The 13,908-nt window shown below is 35.8% G+C and overlaps 1 protein-coding gene across 6 annotated transcripts in view; it reads right to left on the minus strand.

The window, feature by feature from the left end:
• The window catches only part of BDP1 (BDP1 general transcription factor IIIB subunit), an 87,548-nt gene that overhangs the window by 15,110 nt on the left and 58,530 nt on the right, over positions 1 to 13,908 (minus strand). For 4 of the 6 annotated variants that reach the window (XM_027100892.1, XM_027100889.1, XM_027100888.1 and 1 more), the window contains 8 exons: positions 12,071 to 12,107; positions 11,495 to 11,587; positions 9,960 to 10,182; positions 9,456 to 9,607; positions 3,862 to 4,012; positions 3,473 to 3,653; positions 1,263 to 1,317; positions 696 to 873 (listed from right to left, as the gene is read on the minus strand). In XM_027100892.1, the coding sequence (XP_026956693.1) occupies positions 696 to 873; positions 1,263 to 1,317; positions 3,473 to 3,653; positions 3,862 to 4,012; positions 9,456 to 9,607; positions 9,960 to 10,182; positions 11,495 to 11,587; positions 12,071 to 12,107 (1,070 nt within the window). Of the gene's footprint in view, positions 1 to 695; positions 874 to 1,262; positions 1,318 to 3,472; positions 3,654 to 3,861; positions 4,013 to 9,455; positions 9,608 to 9,959; positions 10,183 to 11,494; positions 11,588 to 12,070; positions 12,108 to 13,908 lie in introns of those variants that run through there. The other 2 variants (XM_027100890.1, XM_027100893.1) reach the window with 2 other exon arrangements.

Below are 13,908 nucleotides of genomic sequence, written 5' to 3' on the forward strand. Positions count from 1 at the left end.
GCTATTCCAATGAAAACTGCCAAAAAACTTCAAAGTAACTAATATATACATGGCCATGGCCACAAAAATGTTAGTTTTGAGCTCCATTCATACTTACAAACTCACAACTTAAGTTCCATAATATTGAATTAAATCTGAGGCATAAAAATAATGTTTTCTTTGTCAGTAAAGCTAAATTTTAGTCTAAAATGTCTCTTCCTAATATAAAAGGCTTCAATTTCTAATGTTACTTGATAGACAATAAAGCATCTTAACCAATGACTATTAAAATACAACTTAAGAATTCTACAGCAAAGAATTAAAATAAATATCAAAAATATTTTAAAATGTATCCTTTGTACTATTTTTGCAACTTTCTGTGAATGTATATTTATTTCAGAATTTTAAAAATATATAAACGTATACAAAGTAACCTTTAACAGATGCTATTTTATGATTCAGATTGCTAAATTTTTTTAGCTTTCAAAATACTTAAAATACCAAAAGTTTCATACAAAAGTATTATATTATACATTTAAATGGCATCTTTATCAGATATAAAATCAGTAATTTCTTCTCTAATTTACCACATAATTACTAAATAAGATCTCCATGACAATTACAAATAATGTTGGTGAATGGCTTGTTCAATCAATACTATTCAATTCATAAAGCACCCCTTCCCCGTAGCAAAAACAGTTTAGTTGATTCATTACCTCATGTCCCCCCTTTCCTCTGTATTCACTGATTTGACCAATATGGGGGCTGGCAGTAAAGGGTTTGGCATTAACTGCATAGTGGTATCAGCAAATTCTTCTACTGCATTGGTTGGGATTTCCACCAGAGTTAAAATGAATGCTTGTTCTTCCTCACCTTCTTGATGTACATTAGCAACTAGATTCATATCAAAGTTTAAAAGTTAGTAATGAAAAGCTGAACCATGAAATGACAGAAAATCATTAATTTATTTCACTTCTAAAAAGTCTCATGACAACTTATCCCGAAGAATAAAAAACTAAATTATACCCCTCAAGAAACAAATAAATAAAAATTTTGTAAAGGATAAAGATGATTCACTATGGAGAAAATTTATAATTCCTTTTTTTTTAAGATTTATAATTCTGAATAACAAAACTTATATACAAAATACTTCAAGTTTTTTTGTTTTTTTAAATTTAAGGCCATCATAGACCAACAAAAACTGCTTTGTTTTTCCATAGTCAAATGGGCAATAAAGAACATAATATTAGGTTCTAAGACTCTACTGAAGCAGATTATCATACCTGTTAGGTCTTGAGGATTGTTTATATTCTCTTGTTGGACTTCTGGAATACTACACTGCCATAAAAAATTAAAATGAAAGAGTGAGGTTGACCAAATCTCAGTTTTAAAAAGTTTTCCTGACAATGTGATACTATGAACAGTTATTGTTTCAAAAGTCAACAACTTATCTAACCTATATACAGAATTTTTCAAGTGTTTTGAAACTTTTAGTTGTACCAATAGAATTTTGATTCCTTTAAATAAACACATATATATACACAAGGGAATTATGACTAAATTGTTAAATACGTGTAGGCTATGAAATGATTTTTGAAGTAACAGAAAAGGGAGATCCAAACACTTCAACCTTCTCTCTATCCCCATCACAGCAGCCACTGTACCATTAGTAGGTGACATGTATATGGAAGCAAACTGGTCTCCTTGCCCCCAGCATGGCTCCCTCCAATCTGTTTTCCACAAAACTGTAAACATTGTTTTCTCTAAAATGCAATTCCAATTGTAATTCTCTACTACTTAAGATCTTAAAACTTTCACTTTGCAACCAATAATGTCAGTAATTGACTCAGGCAAGAATCATCAATGCGTACTAAATTACTTACTAAGTGGAAAAGATGCAATTATAATGGAGAAAACTGGTAGGTACCATTCTACCCAAGTGATCAGTCAGCAACACCAATAATGGGACAAACCAACATTATGGTTCCCCTGATATGATGCAAAAGAAGAGCAAAACATCACCTATGTAGTACTCTTGCAAAAAAACGTTTAACCTGAATCTAATAAGGAGGAAGCAGTAAAAGAAATCCAGATTATAGACTAACTTGGACTCTTCTAAAATGTCAAGTACAGAAAAGAGGAAAAAGGGCAACAGGACTACTCAAGATTAAAAAAGTAAGAAGAAATGACAGCTAAATGCACTGTAAGAGGTTTGATTGCAAGTGTATATTACACATTATTATCAAATCAATGCTAGGTAGTATGGTAATACTGAGTGTGGTAATAGTATTGTCATTTTTCTGTAAGAGAACGTCCTTGGTCTTAGATACAAGCTGGAGTATTTGTGGGTGAAGACTCATGTCTACAACTTACTTTCAGATGGTTTAGTTGTTTTAAAGTACCTACCAAGATGGAGAGCAACACAGAGAGAAAATAATGTTTAGAGCTAGGTATGCACGCAAATGAGGCAAAATGTTAACAGATTTCTATGTAAGATTCTTGCAACTTTTCTCTAAATTTGAAATTATTTCAAAATAAAAAGTAAAAATTAAAAAGTTGGGTGGTAGGGGAAAATCCTATAACTTTGGATGTAACCCAAACTCCTTAGCAAGCCATAAAAATTCATTTTATGATCTGTCCCCAGGCTACCTAACTTCATCTCTAAGCACTTTCTTCATTTATATTCCACTCATAGCTACTTATACTTATACATAGCTACTGAGCATGTCATACTGTTTCACACTTGTTCTTTGTACATGTTCCTCTCCCTGTAACTGGCTAATTCATACTTGTTCTTCCAGATCAAGGATTTGCTCAGTGCTGGATGCACATTAGAATAAGCTGGGGAACTTTAAAAAAAAAAAAAAAAAGCTAATGCCTGGGCTCCACCCACTGCCCCCACCAGATTAGTTTCGCTGGAGTGGGTTGAGGGCCACTCCAACTGAGTCTCACACAACTCTCTTTCATAACACCTATCAGACTGAGTTTAACCATTCATTTACTCACCTGTTCCTCACAAGGTTGTGTTCCAAGTATCTCACATAGTATTGCACACACAACATCTCAATAAACACTTGCTCTGAGAATGAACTTCTCAGATCCAGGGGCTAAGAAGCAAGAGTTCTCTCTGTACAAAACACTTCCTTTTTCAAAGCTTTTACAGCAAAGCTAGGTATTGGTTATTTTATCTCTATGTTCCAGAGAATAAAAACATATTCAATACATTCTTGCAAAGGCAAAATTATAGGGAAAGAAAAAAGATCAACGGTTGTCAGGGGTGGGGGGTGGAGAGAAGGAGTAACTAAAAAGGACCCTGGAAAAGTTGGGGAGTGATGGAATTGTTCATGTATTGGTTATATGATTATAAATGTTTATGAAAATCTGTAGAACTGAACACTAAAAAGGATAAAGTTTATTGTGTGTAAATTAGAACTTAACATTTTAAATAAGGAATAAACAGCTGGCCACCCCGTTATATTTTACATTCTTTTACCTCCGGCACATGAAGTATAAGCACACTGTCTCCGTTAGAGTCCTTTCCCAGGGGCTCTTCGACAGAACTCTCACCAAGACCCACACCCAAATCAAGTGTGTGGGGCCTTGACTCAGAGGAAACAACAGGAGCAACTGAAGACAGCTGAACCTCTGCAGACTTCCCTTCTTCATCTTCATCTCTGAAAGACAGATTAGTATGTATCTGAAATCAAGGAGACAACCACAGAACTATGTTTAGAGCTCGGTATGTCAAAGTTCATCTAATTTAATGGTTTTCAAACTTTTAAGATAGATTTAATGCAACCGAACAAATTCTTACAGCTACTGCTTATGCCTATAGTTGACAAAGAATATAAATCAAATCCCAGAATATCTTTGCTCTTTTACCTTCCAGTTAGGCGTGCTTCTTGTGAAATACTGGTTTCTTCAATACCGTGTACAGATGCCAATTTGCTCTGCTCCTTACTCTCTGCTGTTGTAACTGATTCAAGGTTTTTATCTTCTAATTCTCTCCCTTTAGAAGCATTTTTCTCAGTTTCTTAAATAAAAAATACATTTAAAATATAGCCCAAAATAGTAAAGTCAAAATCTCCATATTAGAAACATATTCTGTTTTCAAAGATCACTACATAGTGGCTCTTCCAAACTTCCCTTAATCCAAAAAGCAAGCTTATTCACATGGCAAAAAAGTGGTCTGGGTCAATTACACTTTTTAACATAAATGAGATAATTAACGAGTCTGCACTGCACATATTTCACTCCTGGCAGCCACAGCTATTGTATCTCTACTTCACTGTAATAGCAGTATAATCAGAAACCCATATACAGAAGAGGTTTAGAGGTGGGTACACATGAGGCCTGGCTGGTTCCACCTTGGGGGAAGTGTTGGGGAGGGAGCTGTTCTGTAATGAATAATGTCAAAAAGCGGAAGAAAATGACGTCTGTATAAAAGAGGTAACTGGGGTCTGCACACTGAGAGACCTTCCGGGTACCGATCAAGCCAAAGTAATGAATTAACTAATTGAACCACAGGAATTGTTGGCTAAAAGAAAATCCCAGAGATCAAGAACCCCAAAACAGGGAAAAGACGATGCTAACCATCCAGATCTTCTACATATGGGGTTGAATATAATCTAGGCAGCCTACCACTTACACTGCTTTTCCTGCTCCCACTAGTACCCTTGGGACCTTGGCAGGGAGGGGACATGGAAAATATAGTGAGGCTATTGAAAAAATGAAGAGCACTATGCAATCATATGGAAAGATTTTTTTTCAATATAGTAATCTTTAAAAACAGCACTAACATATAAAGAACTCAATAATAAAAAGACAAATAACTCAATTCTAAAATGAGCATAGGGACTTCCCTTGCGGTTCAGTGGTTAAGACTCTGCCTTCTAACACAGGGAGTGCGGGTTTGATCCCTGGTCGGGGAGCTAAGATCCCACATGCCTCACAGCCAAAAAAAAAAAAAAACCAAAACAGAAGCAATACTGTAACAAATTCAATAAAGACTTTTTTTTTTTTTTTTTTTTTTTTTTTGCGGTATGCAGGCCTCTCACTATTGTGGCCTCTCCCATTGTGGAGCACAGGCTCTGGACACGCAGGCTCAGCGGCCATGGCTCACGGGCCCAGCCACTCCGTGGCATGCGGGATCCTCCCGGACCGGGGCGAACCCGCATCCCCTGCATCGGCAGGCGGACTCTCAACCACTGCGCCACCAGGAAAGCCCTCAATAAAGACTTTAAAAATGATCCACATCAAAAAAAAAAAATCTTAAAAAATAAAATAAAATGAGCATAGATCTTGAGAGTCATTTCTCTAAAGAAGATATGCAAATAAGCACATAAAAAGATACTCAACATCATTAGTGAACAGGGAAATGCAAATCAAAACCACAATGAGACACGGCAGAAATACAAAGGATCATAAGAGACTACTACAAACAACTATATGCCAATAAAATGGACAACTTGGAAGAAATGGACAAATTCTTAGAAAGGTACAACCTTCCAAGACTGAACCAGGAAGAAACAGAAAATATAAATAGACCAATCACAAGTAATGAAATTGAAACTTCAATTAAAAATCTTCCAACAAACAAAAGTCCAGGACCACATGGCTTCACAGGCAAATTCTATCAAACATTTGGAGAAGAGCTAACACCCATCCTTCTCAAACTCTTCCAAAAAATTGCAGAGGAAGGAACACTCCCAAGCTCATTCTACAAAGCCACCATCACCCTGATACCAAAACCAGACAAAGATATCACAAAAAAAGAAAATTACAGGCCAGTATCACTGATGAACATAGACGCAAAAATCCTCAACAAAATACTAGCAGACAGAATCCAACAACACATTAAAAGGATCATCCACCATGATCAGGTGGGATTTATCCCAGGGATGCAAGGATTCTTCAATATATGCAAATAAATCAATGTGATACACCATATTAACAAACTGAAGAATAAAAACCATATGATCATCTCATGAGATACAGAAAAAGCTTTTGACAAAATTCAACACCCATTTATGATAAAAACTCTCCAGAAAGTGGGCATAGAGGGAACCTACCTCAACATAATAAAGGCCATATATGACAAACCCACAGCAAACATCATTCTCAATGAAAAACTGAAAGCATTTCCTCTAAGATCAGGACCAAGACAAGGATGTCCACTCTCACCACTACTATTCAACATAGTTTTGGAAGTCCTAGCCATGGCAATCAGAGAAGAAAAAGAAAGAGAAGGAATTCAAATTGGAAAAGAAGAAGTAAAACTGTCACTGTTTGCAGATGACATGATACTATACATAGAGCATCCTAAAGATGCCACCAGAAAACTACTAGAGCTAATCAATGAATGTGGTAAAGCTGCAGGATACAAAATTAATGCACAGAAATCTCTTGCATTCCTATACACTAACAACAAAAGATCAGAAAGAGAAATTAAGGAAACAATCCCATTTACCACTGCAACGAAAAGAATAAAATACCTAGGAATAAGCCTACCTAAGGACCTGTACTCAGAAAACTATTAAGACACTGATGAAAGAAATCAAAAATGACACAAACAGAGAGATATACCATGTTCTTGGATTGGAAGAATAAATATTGTCAAAATAACTATACTACCCAAAGCAATCTACAGATTCAATGCAATCCCTAGCAAATTACCAATGGCATTTTTCAGAGAATTAGAACAAAACATTTTACAATTTATATGGTAACACAAAAGACCCCGAATAGTCAAAGCAATCTTCAAAAAGAAAAACGGAGCTGGAAGAAACAGGCTCCCTGACTTCCGACTATACTACAAAGCTACAATAATCAAGACAGTATGGTACTGGCACAAAAACAGAAATATAGATCAATGGTACAGGATAGAAAGCCCAGAGATGAACCAACACACCTATGGTTACCTAATCTATGACAAAGTAGGCAAGACTATACAATGGAGAAAAGACAGTCTCCTCAATAAGTGGTGCTGGGAAAACTGGACAGATACATGTAAAAGAATGAAATTAGAATACTCCCTAACACCATACACAAAAATAAACTCAAAATGGATTAAAGTCCTAAATGTAAAACCAGACACTATAAAACTCTTAGAGGAAAACACAGGAAGAACACTCTTTGACATAAATCACAGCAAGATCTTTTTTGACCCACCTCCTAGAGTAATGACTATAAAAACAAAAATAAACAAATGGGACCTAATTAAACTTAAAGGCTTTTGCACAGCAAAGGAAACCATAAACGAGACAGAAAGACAACCCTCTGAAAGGGAGAAAATATTTGCAAACGAAGCAACTGACAAGGGATTAATCTCCAAAATATACTAACAGCTCATAAAGCTCAGTATCAAAAAAAACAAACAACCCAATCAAAAAATGGGCGGAAGACCTAAATAGGCATTTCTCCAAAGAAGACATACAATGGCCAAGAGGCACATAAAAAGATGCTCAACATCACTAATTATTAGAGAAATGCAGATCAAAACTACAATGGGGTATCACCTCACACCGGTCAGAATGGCCATTATCAAAAAATCTACAAACAGTAAATGCTGGAGAGGGTGTGGAGAAAAGGGAACTCTCTTGCTCTGTTGGTGGGAATGTAAATTGATACAGCCACTATGAAGAACAGTATGGAGGTTCCCTAAAAAACTAAAAATAGAACTACAGTACAACCCAACAATCCCACTACTGGACATATACCCTGAGAAAACCATAATCCAAAAAGACACATGCACCCCAATGTTCATTGCAGCACTATTTACAATAGACAGGGCATGGAAGTAACACAAATGCCCATGAACAGATGCATGGATAAAGAAGATGTGGTACATATATACAGTGGAATATTACTCAGCCATAAAAAGGAACGAAATTGGGTCATTTGTAGAGATGTGGGTGGACCCAGAATCTGTCATACAGAGTGAAGTAAGTCAGAAAGAGAAAAATATTGTATAATTTAATGCATATACATGGAATCTAGAAAAATGGTACTGATGAACCTATTTGCAGGGCAGGAATGGAGACACAGATGTAGAGAATGGACGGATGTGTGGACATGGACGGGGGGGCAAGGGGGAGTAGGATGAATTGGGAGATTGGGACTGACATATATACACTACCATGTGTAAAACAGATAGCTAGTGGGAACCTGCTATATAGTGCAGGGAGCTCAGCTCGGTGCTCTGTGGTGACCTAGATGGGTGGGATGGGGGTGGGTGGGTGGGAGGGAGGTCCAAGAGGAAGGGGATATATGTATACATATAGCTGATTCACTTCGTTGTACAACAAAAACTAACACAACATTGTAAAGCAATTATACCCCAATTAAAACACACACACACACACACACACACACACACACACACACACACACAATGAGATAGCACTTCACACCCACTAGGATAGCTATACTCAAAGAGACAAATAATAACAAGTGTCTGGGAGGATGCAGAGAAACTGAAACCCTCACCGATTGTTGGTGAAAATATAAAATGGTGCAGCCACTTTTGTAACAGTTTGGCAGTTCCTCAAAAGGTTAAACACAGAATTACCACATGACCCAACAATTCTACTTGTAGGTATAAACTCAAGAGAAATAAAAATATATGTCCAAACAAAAACTTATAATGACTGTTCTTAGCAGCATTATTTATAATACTCAAAAGTTGAATATACTAACCATTGAATTGTACACTTTTTTTTTCCTTTTTTTTTGGCCACTCAGTACAGTTTATGGGATCTTAGTTCCCTGACCAGGGATCGAACCCGTTTCCCTGCAGTGGAAGCGCAGAGTCCTAACCACCGGACCGCCAGGGAAATCCTGATTTGTACACTTTAAATGGGTGAATTCTATGGTATGTGAATTATCTCAATAAAATTGTTATTTTTAAGAAGTGCTGAATAGTATATATGATATAGTATACATATATTTTTGTTCTTGCTGAAAGGAATATACATGTGTATACATATATATGTATGTGTGTATGTATATATATGGGTGCTTGTGTGTATATACACACACCCTTATTTAGATGCATATGTGTATAAAACATTTTTAGAAGTCTACAATAAAAACTGATACTGGAAATGGGATTAGGGGCTGGGAACCAAGGAAGAGGGAGGTTTTAAAATTTTTGACTTTTGGGTACTGTCTTATTTTTTGCCACATGCAATGTATGCCTAAGAGATGTTTGCTTGAGTATTCATGTATAAACACATACAGAAAAACATATATATGAAGAGAAAGTTTGATCAAGTAAATATAGTGAAAGGGTAATAATTAGTGAAACTAGTTGGCGGGTTTATGGGTATTTATTTTATAGCTCATTCTACTTTCTGTATGTTTTAACTTTTTAATAGTTAAAATAATTGTAACAACTGAATATTCCATTTGAAATGCTAATGAAATTTCTTGGGTCAAAGTAATTTTGTAACTTTCAGGGGAACAATAAAGTTTACCTCTTCGAATTTCCACTTCTTTAGTTACAAACAAACTGGGAACTTCCCGATGAGCACCAAACCTGCTGGTCCCTAAAATTTTCTTAAGATTTGGCTTAGGCTTGGCAAATCTACTTCTCATTCTCAAATTATTGGTCACTTCTGAAGTTGTCCTAGAAAGAGATGGGAAGAAAGAGAAATTAATCAACTGTGTAAGAATTCTCTCAGGATTCTGTGTAAGAATCTGGACCATGTCTGTAAAACTGGGACTATATTTACATAAAACTGTTTCAATAATGCTTAAAACACCCATTGTGGTAATTTTAATATGCAAACCATTAAACTAAAATCAAAATCTGCTAAACCTTACTTTAAAGGGTGAAAAATCAGCACTGCCCACCTTACATTTATTTGTTACTCAAAGCTATTGGTCAAATTGATGGTTGGTTTATATATTTATTAATTGAACACTAATTTATTTTGTAAAACTCAAAAAAAATAATAGTTTAATAAAGCAAAATAAACCTGGATGATATAGAGTTTTCCTTTACTTCTTCCATTAAACCAATTTCTTCTTTAGTACTTTGTTCATCCAATATAATCTTGTTTTCTTCTACTGATGGAGATGCACTACGGATAGGTGAAGAAGGTTCCTGACATTCATGAACAATTTTGAGATTTGTATTATCTGGGCAAAAAGGAATATGGCTTTTATCGCTTGAATGAACATCAGGAAGTACACATACTCCTATTGCAGAAAAAAACAGAAAATTAAAATTGACCAAATACAAACAGATGTCCAAATAAATCCTTCAACATGCAGCAACGGTAAAATTCTATGTTATTTTTATTTTATTTTATTTTTTTTTTCTGGCCGCACCACGTGGCATGCAGGATTTTAGTTCCCCAACCAGGGATTGAACCCGTGCCCTCTTCAGTGGAAGCAGGGAGTCTTAACCACTGGACCGCCAGGGAATTCCCTAATTTTTTTTTTTTTTTTTTTGAGTAAACAATGTGTTAAAGATTTATTCAATTCATTAGGAGAGGACTAGCAGAATGATAAAATGGGTAAAACACATTTGAGAAACTATGTTATTTTTAAAGTCTGCTCTTTTTGGCTCCAAGTTTAAATTTATGACCTCATATTTCATGCCAGAGATTTGACATGTGCTAAGTTTAATAATTCTTATAGACTGAAACTTTTCTGTTATTATAATTAAAAATAAATCTTTTTGTTACTTTCAGTAACTATATAACCTCAGATGAATTTCCAGATAGGATTATCTTCATTTATAATTTTTTAAAACCTGTATTTTACATTCTAGATATTTGTGACAGGCTACAATGCGATACTCTGCCATTGAAAAAGGAGCCCTATAGGGAACGCAAATCAGAGACTTTCCTGATAAATATATAGTTATGGGCCAAGAAGTCTGACACTTAAAACAAATGGCAGGTCACTCATCAGCAGTTAAAATGATTAACAGGATTATAAGTAACATGATTATCCATTTAATGTAAAGTAGAAGGTACTTTGATAGTAAAGGCCATAGCCGAAAATAAAATACTAAGAGTCTGGGTTGACATATTTTTTGGCTCAGTCCAAACTAACAGAATAGTCTAAACTAAATTATCTCAATAACTAATCTTGCCCCTTCATACTGTATTTGACTGTCATGTAATTGTGAAGACTATCTAAAGCAGTGGCTCCTTCACTAAAGAAACATGTGTGAAGAGATCAGTGGTCAAGGAGTTCAGTTAGCCAATGATGTTTATGATGATAAAGGTAGCGGATTCACTAGATTAACTATTCTACAAATACAAATTATCCTTAGTAAACCCAGTGCACTATATGGAAATGGAGGCCATTAGAGGGCTAAGTAAGTAGTAAGTAGGATGGATCAATGCATACATATTACCTTTTCCGGAAAAATAACACAGTGATGCCAACTTCAAATGTAAAAGGCAGATATTCACTTAATATTCAAATATGGGTATATTTCTTAAAAGTTGGATTTTAAAGGTTTCTTTTTTTGGTAGGACTTATCTTTTATTCTTACCATCACTCTGTTCTGTACTGATCTCTGACTGCAACACCAGACCTCCCATTGTAAGTAAAGTTATGGCAGCTTCAGTGCTTCCATCGCTGGTACCTTGTGAAAAACCAGATCAACATTAAAATAGAAAAATGAATTGGGAAATTTATGTTTGGTTGCTTAGAAAAGAATTTTAATTTAGGTGTTCATCCTCTAGTAACAAGTTTCAAAACCCTCCATACCACTAATCCCTTACTAGGGTAGTGTTTCATTCAGCTTACATACTATAAATAGAGCATCAACTGCTGACTTTTACTCACTGAAAATGCCTCCTTCTCGTTAAATAACTTAATACCTTCAAAGGAAAGACATCTGTGCAAATCAGAGAAAATAAATACTTCTTTATCAAACATTTAATCACTCTCTAAAGTAGCATTCCAAGAACCCAAATTTCTCCTAGAGATAATATATTCAAACTGCTGGATCTTTTCATTCAATTCTCCAGCAAACTGACTCATTTACTAATTACCACCACTATTAAATCACTCTGTTCGTTGGTGTTAACCAAGTATTTTTAGCTGTTTCCTTATTAACAGTTACCTGTTTCAGCTTGGGAATGTTCACCTGTGGTCATTTCCTAAAAGAGGAAAAGAAAAGTAATAGCTTAGGTATTTTCCCAAACACATGTTCCATATCTCAAAGCACTACATTTTACAGGTCTTTCTATGCTTTTGGTTACAGTGGAGTGGAAATTTATAATTATTCATAAAATTTCATAAACAAGAACAGAAATCATTTAAAAGCCAAATATTTTCATCTCTTGCTCCTTCTTTTACCTTTTGCTTGTATTATATGCAAATTTTAATTCTAATCATATGCAACAAGCATCTGCCTTTCTTACTTCTTCAATTTCATAATCCTTCAACTTTAGTCACATCTGCTGCTAGTTTTGACTCAATGGAAACCAAGGTCTGAACAATATCACAAATTTTTTACACTACTAGGTGGCTTAAAAATTAAATGAATTTTAATAAATTAAGAAGTTATAGGATCTATGTCCAGCATGACAGCATGAGGAGCTCTGCTGACCCTCTCCCCAATGAAACTGGTAAAACTTATTAAAGAACCACCATTTAAAGCCTCTGGAAATGGTCCTAAGGGCGTAAGATGCACATATATTCGATAAAATTGTTGAAAATTCAGTAACAAAGGTGAAAGTCTGTGGTATTTGAGCTAAGACTGCTCTCTCCCTCCTTCCAGCTCAGTGAGGTAGACTCCACCTCAGACTGCTGCGGCCAGGAAAACAGGGTCCCTTCTCCCTGAAGGCCCCATTTGGAGGGCTTTCAGCTCCTAATACCACAAGAACCTGGTGTCAGATTCATCAAAGATAATAGGCCTGTATCTATTATGAATATGGACAAAAGAATCCTCAATAAAATACTAGCAAACTGAATCCAACAACATATAAAAATTATATGCCATGGGGACTTCCCTGGTGGTCCAGTGGTAAAGAATCCACCTTCCAATGCAGGGGACGGGGGTTCGATCCCTAGCCGGGGAACTAAGATCCCACATTTCGCGGGGCAACTAAGACCGCATGCCACAACTACTGGGCTCACGTGCCTCAACAAGAGAGTCCCCGTGCCACAAACTATGGAGCCCACGCACCTTGGAGCCCATGTGCCACAACGAAGACCTGACACAGCCAAAAAAATAAAGAAAATAAATAAATATCCAAAAAAAAAATTATATGACATGACTAAGTAGAATTTATCCCAGGAATGCAACTTTTGGTTTAACATCCAAAATTCAATCAATGTAATACATCATATCAATACAATAAAAGACAATTACATGATCATCTCAAGAGATGCAGAAAAAGCATATGACAAATTCCAACACTCTTTCATGATTAAACACTCACACAAACTAGGAACAGAATGGAACTTTTTCAATTTGAAAAAGGGCAACTATGAAAAAAACCACATCTAACATCAAACTTAATGATGAAAGACTGGATGCTTTCCCCTACTTTTATTCAACATTGTACTGGAGTTCTAGACAGGGTAATTAGGCAAGAAAAGAAATAAAAGACATCCAGACTGGAATGTGTTATAAACTGAATTATGTCTTTCAGAAAGATATGTTGAAGTCTTAACCCCCAGTACTGTGAAGGTGACCTTATTTGGAAATAGGGTCTTCCTAGGTGTCATCAAGTGAAGATGAGGTTATAGTGGATTAGAGTTAGCCTTACTCCAATAAGACTGGTGTCCTTATAAGAAAAGAAACACAGACACACATACAGGGACAACACCATGTGGCAATGGAGGCAAAGGTTGACCTTGTGTTGCCACAAGCCAACGAATGACAAGGAATGCCAGCAAGTGCCAGAAGGTAAGAGAAAGGCCCAAGATGATTTCTACCTCAGAGCCACCAGA

Source organism: Aethalodelphis obliquidens, unplaced genomic scaffold (assembly GCF_003676395.1).
Source record: "Aethalodelphis obliquidens isolate GAN/ISIS:26980383/991018 unplaced genomic scaffold, ASM367639v1 scaffold4, whole genome shotgun sequence".
Lineage (NCBI taxonomy): Eukaryota > Metazoa > Chordata > Mammalia > Artiodactyla > Delphinidae > Aethalodelphis > Aethalodelphis obliquidens.